At 44.4% G+C, this 18,715-nt stretch overlaps 1 protein-coding gene across 1 annotated transcript; it reads right to left on the bottom strand.

Moving 5' to 3' along the window:
- Positions 1-2,029: 2,029 nt before the first annotated feature.
- Positions 2,030-18,337, bottom strand: ADRA1A (adrenoceptor alpha 1A). The gene is made up of 2 exons (XM_032204162.1): positions 17,455-18,337; positions 2,030-2,550 (listed from the first exon to the last, which is right to left on the bottom strand). Exons 1-2 carry the CDS (start codon positions 18,335-18,337, stop codon positions 2,030-2,032), a joined length of 1,404 nt encoding a protein of 467 aa, XP_032060053.1.
- Positions 18,338-18,715: the final 378 nt, after the last annotated feature.

Below are 18,715 nucleotides of genomic sequence, written 5' to 3'. Positions count from 1 at the left end.
TTATTTATGATGGGGGTGCCTTGTTAGCATCCTGGCCATGTAAAACAACGTTTGTATCAATAAGAAGTGCATTTACACTCTGAGGTTGCTTCCTGCTTCCAGGATTGTGTAAAGCGAGAGTATTGCAAGAACTCTAAGTGTTGGATTTTACTTTTTGCAAGTTTTCTGGTAATGTTCTAGCTGCAAACATGTTTGCAGGAGGAAAGAAACCTCATTCATGCATAAATAAAATGCAGAAAACTGAAATTCTCTTGATGCTGGAGACTCACTACTGAGGGAGAGATGAATAAACAAAGATTCCTTATCAACATGACTGAGGTGTCCTTCCAAGGTCCTATCCTGTAAAAGTTAAATTATCTGAAGCCCCTTCCCTTTCCAAGCTAGTAGATATTCAGCACGGTGCAGGATCTGAGACATGAGTAAAAGCTTGTGTCTTGTTTCAAGGAAACTGCATTCTTGCTTGGCAGGCTCAGGAGGAGTTATGTCAAGAGCTGCTTATTTCTAATGTTGTACAGAGAATTCCTCCCACTATTTCTTCCAGATGCTGAGTGGCTTATTTATTTATTTATTTATTTGGATTAGTTATATTAAAATATAACATGCTTCCAAATGCTTTTCCCCCAAATTCCCAAAGGAAGGCCCTTTCTCATGAGGATGTACATCCTTCAGTCAATTAATGAGCTTAACTCCCACTGCTCTGAAGAGGGATCAAGTTCCTGACTTCGTGGTACCAGGGTCTCTTGGAAGGCTTAGGGCAGTTTGCACTGGAGGAGGCAGAAGAGGAATGTGGTGTGACACTGGGCAGGGAGACAGCAAAGCATCAGCTCTTTTCCAGCGATGGTGGCACTGCGGTACCCTGGGATCTGACTAGTGCAAGCACCTGGGCAAGGAGTTTTTGAGTTTCTAAGTGGTCCTCTGATGGACTTGGATCAAGGAGAACAAATGGATGAGTGGAAGTGACCTTATTTGATGATGCCTTACCTAGTTTTGAATTTTATCGGACCCGCATCAAAGCACAGACACCCTCCAAAGAAACCTAGCACGCATGCAAATTTTCATTTGGATTTGGATGGGGATTTCAGGGGGTTGTACAAAAAAAGAAAAGTTCCGGCTTGTCTCTGAAGCTAGGTGGGGTGCAGCCACTTGGACTGAGTTTCTCTTGGCAGTGGAATTTACTGAAATCCACAGCACCAAAGGAAACTTTGGGCGACTCCAAGCAGGGCAGGAGCTGAGAGAGCTTTGCTGTGCCCTGTGATTTGAAGTTGCTGCCTTTCCGGACAGCTGGAGGCCCAGCAGCCTTGTGGCCACTGCAGAACACCAGATCCCCACCTGGCACAGCTCAGGGATGTCCCAGTTGAAGGTGTCATCCAAAGAGCTGCCTGGCCCCTTCAGCAAGGGGTGTAGGACCTCGCCAAACCGGGACCTGGAGATGAACAAAAGAGGCAAGACATGGTAGGAACTCATTCTTCTCCACAGTCCCTTAACAAAAAGTAAGCAGAGATCTGTAAACACTGTCCCAAGACCTGAGCCTCCCGACCTCAGTTCTCCTGGCTGTTAAATCAATGTTTATCTTTTTATTATTAAAAAGTCACAGAAGCGGCTCTAGACTTGGAGCTGTCTGAAAGCATTCATGCTGAAATCAGTACGGGAACTTTGTAGTTTGCTCTTTCTCCATCCTTGCACCTAAATCAGAGCGGTTGGCCTTTACAACAAGGGAATAGAGTGAGAAATAAGGCCTTTAAACATCAGGCAAATCACTTGCAGGGGCCAGTCTTATGGAAGAGCATAGCGTGCTCACCATCCACTGAAGCCATTCACTGTCTTTTAGGCCCTTTGGTCAGGTCCCAGCACTCCTCAAAAGACTTGGCACTGTTTTTTGGTACTCTATTCATTTCACCCAACCCCATTCAGCTGTCGTAGCCTCTACTTCTACTTCCCAGTAAAAAGAGCAACTTGCAATTAAAAGAGCAACCTCCTGTCTGCACAGCCATGAGTTTGCCAGCCTACCCTAGTAGGCACGTTGAGTCCTTTAGACATCCTCCCCGTTTTCGCTGAGGGAGATTGTGTGGATTTTAATGGTTGGCACTTTACAATTTTCGTGGGCCACGTTCCCCGAAGTGCCTGCACAGCAGCATTCCTGGAGGAAACCTTTGCTTTTCACTTTGGCAGCGGTGCAGCTGGACTTGTCCTTAGCAACTGCGTTTTTTGTAGGCACGCTTTGCACGGCAGAGAATATCTTCCATTCGCAGACCCCATCGGACTTGGAGATCTTATAGAAGGTTTCGCCCGAGCCGACGGGGATACGGACCACACCTTTGCCACTTTCCATGCTTTGGCTAGCGGGATGGTTGAGGTTGAAACTTGGGGATTGCTTCTTTGCTGCGTGCTTCCTCGGGAGGCACTGCGCTCTCAGGACGTTTTGGAACGCTTTCTTAAACTCTTGACTCGAGCACGGATAGATGATGGGGTTGATGCAGCTGTTTAAATATCCAAGCCAAAATGTTATTTTAAAAAGCGTGTCCGGGGGTTTGATTGCAGGAAAGAAAGAACCTAAAATGGAAAATATACAGAGTGTTAAGGCAGAGGCAATGAGAAATTGCAGGTAACCAAAGAAACTTAAACACTGGAAAAAAATAAATAGGATTCTGTTCTGTCTTGCAAAATTTATGACTCAAAGCCTAATTCCTGCAGGAATGAGTCTTTCAGAATGTATGATGTTGTGCAATTACATGGATGTTATATCAGAGATCAATTCAATATTCAAGACATCTACTTCATTAAACAGGCATTGTATTTACCCAGTTACAGCCAGAGAGCCAAGAGGACTGATAGCAAGTGATAAAGGGAAATTGCTTCCTCCAGGACTTTTAATTCAAGGTTATGAATTAACTATTAATTGGCTATGAATTATGGCTATATTGGCTATGAATATGGCTATGAATTAACTATTAATTGGCTAACGCCAAACAACAACCATGACATGGAAGTCATCAAAAGGGGTTTCAAAGGGCAACAAAACCACACCACTTCAGAATCTGAGAGATTACTGGGTTGACTACATTACAACCAAAAGCCTTAGAAATGATAAAGTAGTGGGTGCTCATTTTCCCTTAAGTCTTTTGGGGAAAAAAAAAATCCACATTTTTCTTTTTCATGGCATGCATCTAAAATTCGGAGAAGTTAAAGGAAAGGTTCCTTCTTATGTCAGTGAACACTGAAGAGGGTCTGAAACTGGAATATACTGGAAACTGGTGTATACTTGCAAGCCCATCTCCCAGAGACCATTCAAAGAGCAAGAACTTAGGTGGCTCCTTACTAAGGAAAGTCCTGTGGGCCTTCTCATTCTATGAAAGGCAGGACAGCATCTAAAAATATTAGAAACTGTTTGACAGAGGTTGTTCAGCAAATCAGTGACAGTCATTGATGATGCACTTGTTAGTCCTCACTGGCACAACAGTCAGCTTCAAGTCACCATGCCAATTGAAATGGCATTGCTAACAGCCTTTTGTTAAAGCAGATTACAGTACACGAGTGATATTGTAGGATTTCATCCTATAAGAAATCTGCTGATTTAAAACCTTGGGAACGTTTTCCCTAATGCAAATGTTTGATTTTTTGTTTAAATACAATTTGAGTGCCTTACTTCTTCTATAAGCAAGTTCTTCACTTTGAGTTGTTTGAATAGGATGTCAGTAAACACTTAAGAGATTTCCTCCTGGAGAGATGTTACTATAAAACTGTATTTAGGATATCAAAGAGTCAACGCTGCTGCTGCTTACGGAGAATTGTTTAGAAATTTGTTGCTTTTCCTGAATGACACTGGAAAGCAGCCATTGTAACAAGATCCTTTAATTCTCTTGTTGGTACTTCTCTTTGCTTGGAAATAAAAACAGTATTGTCTGAATGTGAATGAGACAGAAAACCAAACTGCGTGTGATGCTGGGGGAGGAATAAGTGATAACGGCACTTCTAAGACACCAGTCCTGTCAAATGGATCTAGAACGAAAAAAAAGAGAAAAATATTTCCCATGTGTTGTCAAGGGAAAGACTGTTACTTACTTTCCTATATTAAAAAAAAAAAAAATCCATCACTCCACTCTTAGTAATTAGCTTGGGTAGCAGATCATGGGCATGGGAAGCAAAGTCATTTCCCAGAAAACATAACTGGCTCGTTTTGGCCTTTATAATCAGGTGTGTAATAAATGGATCTTCTAGCACTGACCTGTGCTTTTTTTCCTGCTTCCCCCCAAAAATCATAAGTTGTGCATGAAGAAATGCTGGGGAAGATTTTGTCTATACATTTGTCATCCTCTGCAGTTTACCTATTTTCTGCAGGCAGCTCCTAAGCTTTACACGGATTGATCTGTTTCTTAGACCTCCAGTGACTCTGGAAAAGCTAATAATGTAATCAGGGAGCCTCCTAATTAAATTCCGAGAGCTGCCGAACTTCGCTTTGAGTCTTTTGCTTCCCGTCTTTGCCAAGCAAAGCTACAGCAAGTGCAGCAAAAGCCGGAGAGGAATTCTCAGGGTGTTTTTTGCCTGTGTGAGAACGTAGCAAAATATTGCCTGCACCGGAGACGCAAATAGTGCAGGGTGATTAATGGTGCGCTCCTTCTGCTTCTGCTGAGCATGGTTTCATGGTTTGTGCTGCGTGGAGCAATGCTGTCTGCCCGTGGCACCGGCTCGGAGAGGCACTGGTGGCCCCAAGGACGTGCTGCTGTCACCGAGGTTATCGTGCCGCTTATCCCTGGCTTTGGAGCAGTCCCCCAAGATGTGAGCTGTCAGGTGCACGGCATCGGAGATCGCCGGAGAGGCTTTGCAGGGAAGTGAGTCACAATACCCAAAGGCAACGCACAACGTACCAAAGGAGCTTGCTCTTTGTATTCCCGCAGCTCAACCTCAGTTTTCAGCTCCAGGTGCAAGCTGGGCAGCCAACGCGAGCTCGCTGCTGGCTAGGTACACCGCTTTCACTATCAGTTTCAAAGCTGGCAAGTGTTTTAAGGCCAAAAAAATGTTGTGCTAAAGACAGCAATTGCTATTTTGCAGATTAGCACGAGCGAGCAGGCACGTCTCAGCAAATTACTGCTGCTTTCCTGTAATGAAAAACAACTAAATAAGCTTCTTGGAGAACTTGCTGGCTGAAGCCGCTGGCAGATGAAAAATACAAAAGGATTCGAAATGCCCAAATCCCGCTCAATCGTCGCTTTATTTCTTCAGTTAGGTGCAGAGTATCCACTGCTTCCCCATCTCGTATTAAGGCAAAAGGTGAAACAAATCTAGGTTTAGGGAATCAGCAATGTGGGGCTGAGTGTAAAAATGGGTAAACAATAACAATTCCTGTTTGCTGCAACTTCTGGCTCCCTTTAACTGGAATGCAAGTGCCTTGCCAAAGCCTGCTAAAAATAGTAAAGAGCCAGTGTCAGACTCTGTCTCTTTTTTTTCTTTTTTTTTTTTTTTTTGGGGGGGGGGTAAGAGGGAGATCTGCATGCTAATTTATTAACGTAACCATTTTTGGTTCATCAGTGTAGGGATTTGTTGCCTTGGATCAACGCGCTGTCAGAGAAAGGAAAAGAAAACGAAGAAGCTTTAAGAGCATACAAACTTTGCTAGGGTAGGTCCCATCACACGCTGTCATTAACTCGTTCCTTCCAGAACGGATACGACTCAGGTTTGAGGACAGTAGCTTTTCTCTGCCCTGTATTTGGTCATGCTAGTCTGTGATGTTTCACAAGTTTAGACCAGCTAAAGCTCTGCCTACAGGCTTTGTTATAACTGCGTGGTGTCCTGTAAATGGTCCTAATGCCAATAGAAAGAAACATGGTCAGTGGAATCCTGGTGGAACTGGGGCTGGAACTGATAGTAAAATTAGAGTAGAGATACTGTGCACCTTCTTCTTGCTTATGCCAACAACTTATTCATCTCCCAGAGCCGTATAAATCAAGGTCAGTTTGCCTAAACCTTGAGCCGCTGAGCTATTGTGTAGGACAGAGAAATTATTTCACCTCCTGCATCTTCTCTACAGTGGGCCAAATCCTTCTGTACATTGCAGGACTGTAGCAAGGAGCTATGGGCACATTAGTATTTATGTAGTGCCTCGACAGAAGTCCGGTGTCCTCTTCAAATGGCCCCAGAAAGCAGTGCAGACACCTGGTGAGCTCTGTAGTTCAGAAACATTCCCTAGCTTATTTTGTTCCCTGGCAGAATATCTGGCAAAAGGGGGAAAATATTGTATTCCCCAGGTCCTCGAGGGACCACCGTGCCTCCCACAGAATATTAGGAATGTGTTCTTTTCTTCCAGGAGTTTAAAATTCAGTAATGTTGCTGTCATGATTGATACCAGTGGTGGATGTATCTGGTAGCAAGTAGGAGTAATTTCCAAACAGCGCTGCTGAGCCTGGTGATAAAGTATTTTGTTCAGTGAGCAGAGACATCTAACCAGGTGGAGTCAGACAAGGTCAAAGTGGGAATAAAGCATGGGTGGGTTTTTTTTGTTTGTTTTAACAGTGGCTGTGATTAACCATGAGAGAAAACAACAAAGCGGAGTGGTGAATTCTCTTTTTTTTCTTAAGGTATTCAGTATAAGGTTGTCTGTTTCCTACGTAGCAGTGAGGCACTACAGAGAAAGCAGGTGAAAACCTTTGGTCTGTGACATACAGGGCGGTGAAGTAGAAGACCTCATTTGCCTTTGGGCCTTTACAATTCGTAAGTATGGAGGTATTGTATTGTAAAATTAATAAAACCAATTAAAGTCTGCTTATAGAAGCAATCACAGAGGCTGTGCCCCCCTTTAGGGGGGCAGCTAGCTCCTCACAAACTCGTTTCCCTCAAAGCTTTGTTGGCACAACTCATCCACCCTTGGGGTAAGCAGTTCAGAGACCTCGGCCATCCAGACCTTGGCCACTGAGTGGCTGCCAATTAGTGTCAGCTTGGATTTGGACACTTGCCTACTAATAGCCAGGGCTGAGAAAAAAGAATTATAACAGCATCTGATGAGCAAGCTTTCCAAATCGTCTCACTCTAAACTGGTTGTCTCAATGGCCTTAATGCCTTGCCTGGTTACACTGTCAGGGATGAACTAGTGAATAGTGGCAAAACCGAATACAGTTCAGAGCCTTCCTCATCCATTGTCCCTCTACAGTTTGTGCTGGAAGAGAAGTAAAGAAAACTTCAACTGATCCCTTAATGCCTTTGACTGTAGATTGACTAAATGATGCTTGAATCCCTGCTTTGTTTCCAAAAGGTTGAGGATTTTCAAGTGTCACTAGCACAATGCAATTGTTTGTTAGATGAAAATTAAATAAACCAGAATGTATTATTAGCCTCCTGAGATCCTTTGCCATTAAGTATTTCATCACTCTCCCCTGAAAATGTCAGGATTGCGTTCCCGTCCCTCATCATTTATTTTCCTGTTTGTGAACTTCAGGTTTCTTCAGATCTGCCAGAGAAGTTTTCCCTGCACCTCCCAGTGAGTAAGTGCCAATTCAGTCACAACGATGTAATTTGACTTTGTCGTTAGTCACAAGTTACAGAGCTGCTTGATTACAGGTTGTTTAAAAGCCAGTGCTGATGTCGGGCGTCACTTCACTGACGGACAGCACAGAGGGATTTAGAAGCTCCCAGGCTTCAGAAATTTGTAGTGTTTACTCTGTATCGTCTCCTTTGCACCACAGGAAGAAGATCCTAGAGATTTTATGATCTGTGGACCTCACTGTGTTGTTAAAGTCCAGCTCCATGGCTAAATCTTGCAGCTCTGATTCGGTTCACTACTTTTTCTCCCTTTTTTGTTGCATGTCACAAATGTTGTGGTTGAATCAGAGCACAGGAAAAGGCAGACGGGGTGGGATGGCTCCAGTAGTGCTTGCGGGAGATCAGGGCTGTACCCAGGTGTGCTGAGGAACCAGCACCAACCTGCAAAACGGTCATGGCCTCGTATTCAGAGCCTGCAGGGAGCAGCCATGTGTGGTACTGGTGCTCATTGTGAGCAGAGAACCACCCAGTGCTGTTAGGGCTGTGTTCTTAGGGCTTTAGGAGTCCAAAAGGATCAGGGAAAGTGCACGTTTTATACCTTGCTCAAAAGTCTGAAATCTTAACGTGTCTTGACTGGCACCTGGGAAATATTCCTCTATAATCACAGCAAATTGAAAATAAGGAGAGTGGTGTGGTTTGCAGAGAGGCGAAGCTAAAATTCAGGTCCTGTAATCTGTCCTATTCCAGACCAATTGCCCTAAAGACCCAGAGGATGAAGCACAGAAGAGCCCTGATTTTCTCCCACGGACTGACTCTACCAGGGACTCTCTGGATCTCTCGTGAGCCTGCCCTACTAATGTAGATAAATGTGCTTCATCGGGGGTTCCCAAGCTCAGTGTTAGCGTTGAACTTTATTCCGTGAGACTGGCACTCCATCCTGCGTCTCAGGTCAAACACAGACCACCCCATAGGAAGTATATTTATATATACATACGTATAAATATATATGTGTATTGCTGCAGACACGTAGCAGCTGCACTCTGTACATATATGCTGACCCAGCACGTCTCGCCCCACAGCTCCCTTATGGAAAGTATCTTCTGTGGGAACAGAAATGGGATCAAAGAGCCCTTCAATAGTAGGAAACGCTTCTGGGTTTTGTATAATTAAATTAGGGGAAGAAATGCAGAACAGTGGTTAAGTATCGAGTAAGAAGAGACATGAGGAAGGGTAAGAGCCTGCATCTGGTAAGACTTAGACGTTTACAGCCAGCATATCCCAGGACCTGGAATTTGGGGCTGATTCAGGGGGAAAATGAGAATGACATTGTGCTTAGACATCCCTAAAATGCAATAAACAGCCAGAGAAAGAGGAACGAGAGGTTGTTCCTCTTCGCAGGACTTGAATTCAGATCTCTGGGGCATTCAGTGGGGTGTGGATATTTCTCCAAAGGAGACAGATGGAACAGACAGAGAACTGGAATGGGTCAGTCTGGGAATGGTGCTCTGATTATTTGGATTTTTTCAGCCCTAATTTATGCTCTGTTTCATGTCGTACCCACTTAGGATGGATGATATTTCTGGCAAAGAGCAAACATCTCATCAAGCAACTATTTCCAGATTCACTGTGCGCAGATGCAGATTTAAAAAGCAGATAAAAAAAAAAGAAAAAACACGGGAAGGTAAACCGAGATTTTCTTACCTGTGTCAACTTAAATAATAACATTGCTTAACAAATCAATCTAATTGCCAGTGAAATTCTGGCTCCTGTGCTGTCACTGCAGTGGAATGGTTCTGGCTCTCATTGCTAACATTTTTACGACATTTGATATTCTTCCCAAAGTCCTAGCTCCTGGCGTCATGCATTTACAAGAAAACTTTAGCTTTCATTTAAAAGTTAAAAAAAAAATCTGATGGTTCAGATTTTTGGATAGTTTGATGGATAGTTTGAACAGATGAGTCTATCTCAGCCTGTCTCATGATTTTGTCACTGTGTGACTGGTGGTTGTGATTTTTGGAGTCTTTGGGGTTAGCAACACTGGAATTACACTCCTTAGCAAGAGCTGAGTGTTTAGCCCTCGTGCATCCAGATTGAAGACAAAGCCTGAAATCTGCTGGGTGGGGTGGCAGAATTATTCATCGCCTTTCAATCACTAAATTCTAAATGGCACCATGATGTTTGAGAGGAGAGCGAGTGAAAATTACATTCGTGGTTCATTTATTCCAGGAGCCTGATGGTGGTGACTACAGCAAGCAAGAACATTTTGAAGACAAGGACAAGTCTCCCTGATGGGTAGTTCATGCTGGAAATCCATAGGTATGAATCACGAAACGTAGCACAACTCACTCCACGTTCTCTCTCTTGTTTTCAGCTTCAGTGGCTATTAATATTAGCATTTTTTTCTGCTCCTTTGCTGGATTATGAGTCAGTGGGACATAACATTTCAGGATGTGATAACAGCAGAGAACTGTTGGCCATGGGGATGTCAGTGGTATTTTTGCCATTGGCTTCAGGGTGGCTGTTATCAACCTAGGGCAACAAGGCCTTTGCAGTCTGTGTTTACAAAAAACACCCCTTGTGATTAGACAAAAAACTCGCCTCTTGACTCTTCATGGCTTATTTTCTCCCTGTTCAATGACTTAACACACACGCTCACACACAGCCATGTTCCATGACTCAAAGAGTGTTAAATACCCTTTTTTTCTCTAACCTGTGGCTGTCACTCCATAGAATAAGCTGGGGCTTTATTCTATTTTTTCTTTGTTCTTTTTCCCCTTTATTTCTGTTTTCCTTTTTGTCGCTGAGGGAACACACTGAAATGCTAATGAAGGAAATCTAGCTCGGAATATTCCCACAGTGGCTGGAATTCAGCGTTTTCTAATATAAAAACTATTGTTGTCCCAGCTTTTATTCATTTTACTTTATTATGTTATTATCAGCTGAACAATGAAAAGAAAAAAGCCTTTAGATCCTAGCTTCTCAGAGTACTGGATGACCGAGCCATGATGATATCAAGGGAGGGCTCGGGCTGCTTGCCTTACTCTGCCTTCTAAGTAAAAGGGTGGGAGGGACAGGAGGATCCTGAGCTTCTCTTTACTACTACAAGACCATATGGCCGATTCTACAGAAGAAAAGGGGTGATTCGTGAAAAGTTTTATTTACCTTCTGTGCAGAGAAATGCCAGGATAACATATTGCAGTCCCATTGTGCTTCCCTGGAATGCTGGTACAATTGGACACAGTTCTCCTCCCCAGGGAAACTTTTGCTTGCTCTTCCTTACTTTCCCCATCAGCAAATTTATTTCCTCTCCTGCCATGTAAACACCTTCTCTTTGACACTGCCTTCACAGGATAAGACAGCACCAGCCACTGTGTCAGTATCATCAATCAAAGTGATCTCGATTCTATGGGAAATTGCTGACTTGCTGTTCAGCTCCTGCAGTTAACCTGATACTGAGAGATCCCAGCTCATTTCTGAATCTCCCAGCGTGCTAATTCCCATTATACCATTGGTTAAACGATGGGGAATGGATGAATCACGAGCACTTCCTTTTTGTGCCTCTAAAACACCTTAAAAACCACGTTTAAACTGCTCCCGGTTTCTCACTCAAGTTGGATCCTGTCTGTTACTCTGAAATGATGTTCCCAGTTTTTGCTCATTAAAACACCGCTGTCTGCAGGAGTCAGCAGGTAGGGAGCAGGGAGCTGCACAGTATGAATGTCAAGACAGCAGCAGGCAGTTGAATCCCTGCTATGATGAGATACAGGCAAAAGCAGAGATCCCCACTTCACTTTTCTGGCCCAACTCTGTCATATTCTGGCTGCTGGTGACAAAGGAACATGGCCCAGAGCCCAATTACTTTGCCAGCAAGTGGGCAGGGTGGAGGATGGCTCATCCCCAAACAGTGGGAGCTGATCGGACCGTGTTCTGACAGGAGAACTGCTTCTGAATCGAGACTCGGATGATCCTGAAAAGAACAAGAGGCCAGCAAGCTGTATCTGATGGGTTTTTTACTGGTAACAAAAATCAGGTGGGTCCTTGAGGAAAATTTGGGATATTCAACACCCTAATAGACAAGTGGGAAGCTTTGTATTGTCCCAGCCTTGCAACGTAGAGGAGGACAGGTCAATTGTGCCTTTGCCAGCATGATTAAGGTAGATGAATTTCCGTATCTGATAGCTTGTAAACAGCTGCAATTTTTTTTTTTTTTGGCATGTCTGGTCACCTTTGGCTTCCAAAAGGAAGTTTCCTATTTCCAGCTGAGCTGCCTGGGTATGAACTCGTACCTCTGGAGCCCGAGAAAGGTGTTAAAATGGAATCAGCCACCTTATTAGAGCATATTAAAGTTATGATACCTATAACAAGTGCAACCCTCACAGGGAAACAGATGGATAAATCCACCAACCTCCAGCTTTTGGTGCATGTTCCCACTCCCTACCTGAGACATTGCATCAGTGGCAGAGAGAAAATTGCATTTTATGCTTCTGGTTTACCTCTAGTAAAAGTAGGCAGTTATCCTCCTGGACTCCAGTTCAAAAAACAACCACAAAACAGTAATTAGAAACCAGCCGCAGACGGGCACGTAGGCAGGATTAGAGGATTCCCTTGACAGGGCTTGTGTCAGTTCACAAGACTAATTTACTACTCTAAACATCCTCCAGCGTATCCTCTTTTCTGCTCTTCTTCGTCTTGAGAATGATTGACAAACACTAAAAGCCTCGCTTGCCCATTTCAGTAGCCTGCATTGTAATTTCCCCCATGGCACCCTGGATCACACTTTCTCTTTTGTCTTTTTTGTGTGTCTGAAAGCAGCAGCCACAACCAGAGAGATTTAAGCGAGCTTGCCACGAGAAATGGACAGCAAACCGGGCTCACAGGTCATTAGGATGAAGCATCAATCCTAACACAGGCCTGTTTGTGTCACACCCAAACCCTTTTTCATTATTCCGTCAGTTCTGTGTTTGTTTCATCTCAAGATGACCTGTAACTACTGTTATCTCTGATGCTGAGAAGTAACCTGAAAAATTCCTGGAGCAGCTCTGGGAGCCCCGCTGTCAGGTGTAACCTCGTCCTCAGCATCACCTTGCAAACTCGTCCCATCGCTCGGGGAACGCACTCAACTTCCAGACTCGCCTAGTTCTGAGCATTTCTTTTCACGTCTGTCTGTCTATTTCCCTTTCTAGGGACTTCAAGAAGAAAACAAACCAACCAACCGAAAAAAAACCACACAAACAGAGATGGACGAAGCAGGCTGTTATTGTAGCACAGCCCTAGGTGCCCCAACCAGCCTTAACTGCCCTGAGGAGCCTCATCTGGGACCTCTACCAGGACCTGCCCAGCGGCCCAGGAGCTGCACAGAAGGTCAGGCTCTTCTCCTTGCTCCAATCTGAGTGCTGCAGGGAGGCTCAGGCTTGTCCTTTGCTCGCTCTGCTTTGTTGCTTTACGTTTTTGAGGTGGTTTCAGGACATCAGGTGAACCTGCTGGTGATGCCACCTCTGCCTGCTTTGCTCAGGTACAGTGAGGACATGTTTTTGGTGGGGACGTGGCTGCTGCCTGCACTGTTGTCACCCTGGATCACCCTCCCTCAGGGAGCAGCCCTGCCTTTGCTGCTCCTTGACATTCAAATTCCTCCAGAAACCTGTTCTCAGCTTTCTATTTCGGCTTCAAGCAATCCATAGATTTGTTGGAGCCTCAGAGATCGTGGTTGCTCTACGATAATTATCACTAATTTAAAAAGCAATATTGATTCATTTAAGGCATCTTTTTTTTTTTTTTTTTTTTCTTGCTCTTAAAGAGCTTTGGTAAAATGTCAAACATTTGTGTAGAGCAGCAGGATTTTGTTTTTTGGCTGCGTCGAAAACAGAAGTTTTGCGATGAGAAGGTTTTGACTAATTTAGGAAAACTAAAATGCAGTTCTGTTGCTCAACAGCCTCCCTTGCTAGGTCACAGAGCTTTGTTTCCTCCAGTGAAGCAGCGCCTCGTGGCTCGAATACACGAGTGCGTGCAGTAAAATCCTCTGCTCGTGCTGGATGAGTGGGGTGCTGTAGCACAGCTATGTCTTGAGCAAGGAGCCAAACCCAGGCTGACCGCAGCGTGGCCAGCACTGAAGCTTTTAGAGCTGCTCTGGCTACGTGGATCACACCAGGGGTTGTTAGCCAGGGAAGCTCAGGTCCTATGGGCTGGCAGTAAGTGGCTCATAAGTGGCTAGCACTTGGGAACGTGGTCGTGAAGTCTTGCTGAAGAGAAATAATGGTCAAAGTCAGAAAAGGAGGCAGTGGATGTAGTAGATAATTGGGAGTAAAAGCCACAGAGTGGACAGGGAAGTGTCCTTTTCAGCCACCTTATCTGGAGGGCCGAACAGGCTACCTGCACGGAGTAGGGTGCTCTCACAGTCTGTCTGGAGCAAGCAGCAGTCGTCCTGAGTAAGAGGTATACAGAGAAAGTATTTCAAGTTCCTAAATAGTCCAGTAATCTATTCAGCTGATTAACTTATTCTTCTGCTGAGTATGTCCCTTCTACGCTTATCCTTATAGAAAAGGTTGATGCCAAGTATAGAATAAAGAAAGTTGGGTGGATACACCTGAAAATCTGCTTGGGAAGCAGTTGCAGAGAGCTGTAGATGCCTGCAAACTTCAGCCTTTATGTGCAACCTAATACAAGCACTGAAGTGTTAGGCATGGTTCCTCTTAGGCAATGACATTTATAGGAAGAATCTGTGCAGAATTTCACAGCTTTTTCTGTTTTTTTTTGGAGGAGGAGGTAATAGCAATTCAAAGGAAGATTAGCAGAATAAAGAGCACTTTACCCTATCTGACTTCCACTGCTGCAGGGCAGACAGAGCCTGGACTTACTGAGAACAGATACCTTTTATAGATGCCACTGCATGTGAACAAAGGACCTCACAGTTCATGCTGGATCTCAGATGAAACCCCTATTTAGGTGTTGTTACATCTTAACCCATTTCAGTCAGTCTAAGCCTGCCCTAAACTATCAAGGAAAAAGCACCTCTTGTTGCACTATGAAAGGAGTGTGTCTAGAGAGGAACTGAGATTTAACTATGGGAGTAAAAAGATTGATTGCAGATTTAATTAGAACTTTCCTAAATCCAGGTAAGTTTTGTTAAATAATTCGTGAGGGTATGTTGAATTCAAAGAAGCTCTTACGGGAAAGCTTTGAGTCTAAGAGCAAGTCCACTGGCCAGAGCTAAAGCAGCAGACGGAGTGCATGCAGCAGTGAAAACCTGACTTCTTCCAGGGGAGGTCATCTGTTTGGACACTCATTTTACACAAGTTTTGTGAAGGCTGAGTTTGCATTCCGACATGCAGTGAAAACAAATCTTAACCCACCTCATTTATTTTCATGCGACAGGATTATCATTCCCTGGCTTACTCCACAAGCACTGAAGCCAAGTGAGAAGGTGTATTGGACTTAAAGCCTTTGCACAGCCCCTTTGCCTGGAATGAAACTCCATCCAAGAAAGTAAGAAAGACATTACTCACACAGATTGCCACTGGCAGTCTTACACACTGATTTCAATTAAGGTATTGTCTCGTGGCAGGGAAACTCAAGTTGTTTCTGCAGTTATTTCAGTAAAACCTGCTGATCTGGTTGTTGTACCTTTATTCCACTCCTGATATCCTTCTGTTACTCTTGTACTCCCCATACATACACCCCAAAGCTTCCACCCCTGTTTATAATGCACCTGAGCAAGCCAAGTGTTACTTGTTTTAACTCGGCTCTTAGCTGGTGGAGCTGATGCTAATAGATGTGGGGATCGTGAGCATGCTGCAAATAAACCAGTAGCGGTTCCTGATCTGGGAACAGCTGCTGCATAGAGTGGCAAGCACCTGCCAGTCACCTGAAGGGGATTGTATAGCAAAGGATAAGAATTTCTGACTCATGGGGCATCCTTCACTCATTTGCTTCTGGAAGTCTACAAATAGCTGAAATGACCTGGAGCAGCTGATGGGACTATTTATGCATCTGTCCCATTACAAAAAAAAAACGCTGCAGGGCTGGGCTTTTGCACAACAAAGTTCTTGTTCTCCAACTGGCTGTATCACGAGCTCCTCGACTGCTACTGGCTTCAGCAGCAGAGAGGGGAGTGCTCTGTGCAGCAGAAAGTCAGCCCTCTGGAGCTAATCTGCTGCGTGATCCTCACTGGACCACTTCTATTACCTGTGCCTGCCTTTGCCTGTCTGCAGGGTAGATCTGAAAATGCTTATCTTTTGGGGAAGTGTTCTGCCTTGTAGAGATGTAGAGTGCCGTATAAAATCAGCTGTGGATGAGTGTCTGGTTTGGGGTGAAACTGTCTGCTTCAGGATGTTTTCTTGCTTGTTTTTGAAGACTTCTCTTGCGCCACTTGTCTGTTTATTTTTTATTTTTTGTCTCTAACAGTAACGAGTAGGTCTTGAAAGACTTGTTAAAGGCTTTAAAACTAACAAGACAAGAAAAACTAATAATACAGGGAAACTAACCTCAAGTAAGTTGCCTTATAAGGGATCAAAGAAAGATGCAAAGCCAGTCTTGAATCAAGAAAATTTCTTAAATCCAAAGCAAATTAGCAACAGCTCTGTGTGGGCAACCACATTAGCAAACGAAAAGTGTGTTTGATGCGTTCTCGCAAACCCTTTTTGGGTATGTTTCAGACATCTTGGCAACCAGCATTCCAACGTGCTGACATCCTGGGCAGCATGAGCCAGGCTTTTCAGGGCTCCCCCTTATGTAACATCGACATCTCAAACTCCAGCACTTCCCAGCATTGACCAACACAAAAGATTCTCTAGTGTTTGGTTTTTCAAGTGGCAACATTAGTGGCAGGTTTTTGTGAAACAACCTGGTGTTCTTGGTAAATCCACTAGAGGTTAATTGAAAGAGAACAGATTTCTATAGGGTTAAAAAAAATAATGATCCCTCAAATCTTTCTTTTAGTGCTTAGGTAATGCTGATTTTTTTTTTAGTCGTTCACATTATTCCACTACTAGCTAAAACTTCTATTACTTGATTTTTTCCTCTACAGCGTAAGCCTTTCCATAAGAAAAGCTACTGAAATTGAGCAACTCAGATTTAAGGTTCTGTGTTTCAAAAGCTTGTATTTAGTAGAGTTCTGCACAGCAAACTTTAGGGCAATATGCCACATACACTCAGATATAGGTATAACATTAGTATTCTGCTTTTAAATCCCGAAGTCTCATCAAAGGTGACTGAGCAAGGTTTAATTAAAATTCTAATTACTTTATGTTTCAGTGATAGCAAAGCAGAACAAATTTCTCCCCTTTAGAATTGCAACTGGTGAATAAATATTCATAGTCAGTGTGATGGTTGAAATGGCAGCCAGCGTTTGGCCAGTGGGCGCCGTGGGTTTCTGCATAGGATGCGAGCCAGAGAAGTGTAAAATTAGTTTGAAGGAGCCTCGCTGCTGTGTTGTGACTGGCCAGATGATAAATTAAAGAACATATTCGTTTGGAATATGGTGTTTCGTGGTGTGAAACCTTCTGGCAGGAGGCTGATTATTCTTCGTAGTGGGGAACCAGGTGCTGAGCGCTTTGGGAAATTTGGTCCCAAGGCTGTAAACTGCTGCTTTGACCCTGAATACTTTTATGTCTTGACCTTTGACAAATTTTTATCACCTGGAAAACCGGCCACAAACTTAAACACACACATAAAGGTACCATTCCTATAGCAGAGTTGGTCAGAAATTAGTCTTAGTTCTGAGAGAATATTTTCTGTATGGAAAAAGGCTGTTAAAATCTGTTCCACTATTTCAGAACTTTATGCTTCCCTTTCAAACCCAACAAAGCATCTCTGGCTCAGACTTTCATTTTTCACTTTCACCGTTTCGTGCTGGGGGATGTTTTGATTTTTTGACAGCTTTCCAATGGAAAACGATTCCCTCAGAGCTTTTCTGATCAGCTCTATTGTACGCAGGCCAAAACACGGCCCTCCCTTCAGGGAAGGTGCCCTACAAGCGGATTTCGCGTTACTTACCAAGAGGCATGACTACAAAAAAAGGGAGCCAGCACAGAACGAAGCATCCCACAACTATTCCCAGGGTCTTGGCAGCTTTCTTTTCCCTGGAGAACTTGAGGAGGCGCACCGAGAAGTGGTGCTTGCTCTTGGGGTTGGACGCGGACCCGCTCGTTTCGCGAGTGTTTTTCCGGTGGATCCGTAGGGTGACTTCTTCCGACCGGGATCTCTCTGTCTTCAGACCGGAGCTGAGCCCTTTGTTTTCCCTTTTGGCCACCACGTACACGCGGCAGTACATCACCAAGATGATGGTGAGGGGGAGGTAGAAGGAGCCTAGGGCAGAGAACAGCACGTAGCCAGGCTCTTCGGTGATCTGACAGATGGTTTCGTCTTCTGGGGCTGGCTCCTTCCAGCCAAAGAGAGGTCCGATGGATATCACCAGGGACAGTGCCCAAACGCACAGCAAAGCCAGGAGGCCTCTCTTCTCTGTCACTATGCTGGGGTACCTCAGCGGGTAGCTCACCCCGATGTACCTGTCTATGGAGATGATACAGAGGCTCATAATGGAAGCAGTGCAGCAAAGGACGTCGACGGCTGCCCAGATGTTGCAGAAGATTCTCCCAAAGGCCCAGTAGCCCAAAATCTCCATAGTGGCTGAGAAGGGCAGGACAGTGGAAGTCAAGAGGAGGTCAGCTACAGCCAGGTTAATTATATAATAGTGGGTAACGCTCTGAAGATGCCTGTGGCAGGCTACAGAGAGGATAACCAGGATATTACCCAAAACCCCAAAAATGATTAATCCCCCTAGAATAACACCGAGCAAAATGGCCTTGGAAATGTTCACGGGCCCCACGGAGTGGGTGCAGTTGGAGCAGTCAGATGAGTTTCCAGGGAGGAAGACCATGGTGAGTGGCTGACAGTGTTCATGCATGCACTTCACTCCCTTTTCGGGTAAAAAGAGTGATGAGATCAGTTCTCAGAGAGTCCTACAGGCGACATTTGCCTGGCTTCGCTGGGGAAAAGAGTTTTTAAGAAAGTCTTGGAAGTGCAGCACCAGGATTAACAAGAAGGATCCAGAAACAGAATAGAAAACCTGCTTTTATCCCTAAGTTCTTGCCATCCTAGCACAGTTAATAGCCACCATTTCAGTCAAATTTAACCCTTTGGCATTGTTCTTGGGGTGCAGAAGTGAGGCTGAGGCTCCTTCTCCTACATCCCAGGGTAGTGTGATGAGAAGGATTGCAGGAGGAATTACAGCTTAAAGTCATTTCTGCCTTCCTGG

Source organism: Aythya fuligula, chromosome 27 (genome assembly GCF_009819795.1).
Source record: "Aythya fuligula isolate bAytFul2 chromosome 27, bAytFul2.pri, whole genome shotgun sequence".
Lineage (NCBI taxonomy): Eukaryota > Metazoa > Chordata > Aves > Anseriformes > Anatidae > Aythya > Aythya fuligula.
The sequence above is the reverse complement of the archived record's forward strand: the minus strand, read 5'-3'. Positions and strand labels throughout refer to the sequence as shown.

Excerpts from the sequence above, each read along its gene's own strand:
- ADRA1A (XM_032204162.1), bottom strand. The coding sequence starts at position 18,337 with ATGGTCTTCCTCCCTGGAAACTCATCTGACTGCTCCAACTGCACCCAC. Across the intron at positions 2,551-17,454 it reads TTTTGTAGTCATGCCTCTTG|GTTCTTTCTTTCCTGCAATC; the intron begins GTAAGTAACGCG and ends TTTCCATTTTAG.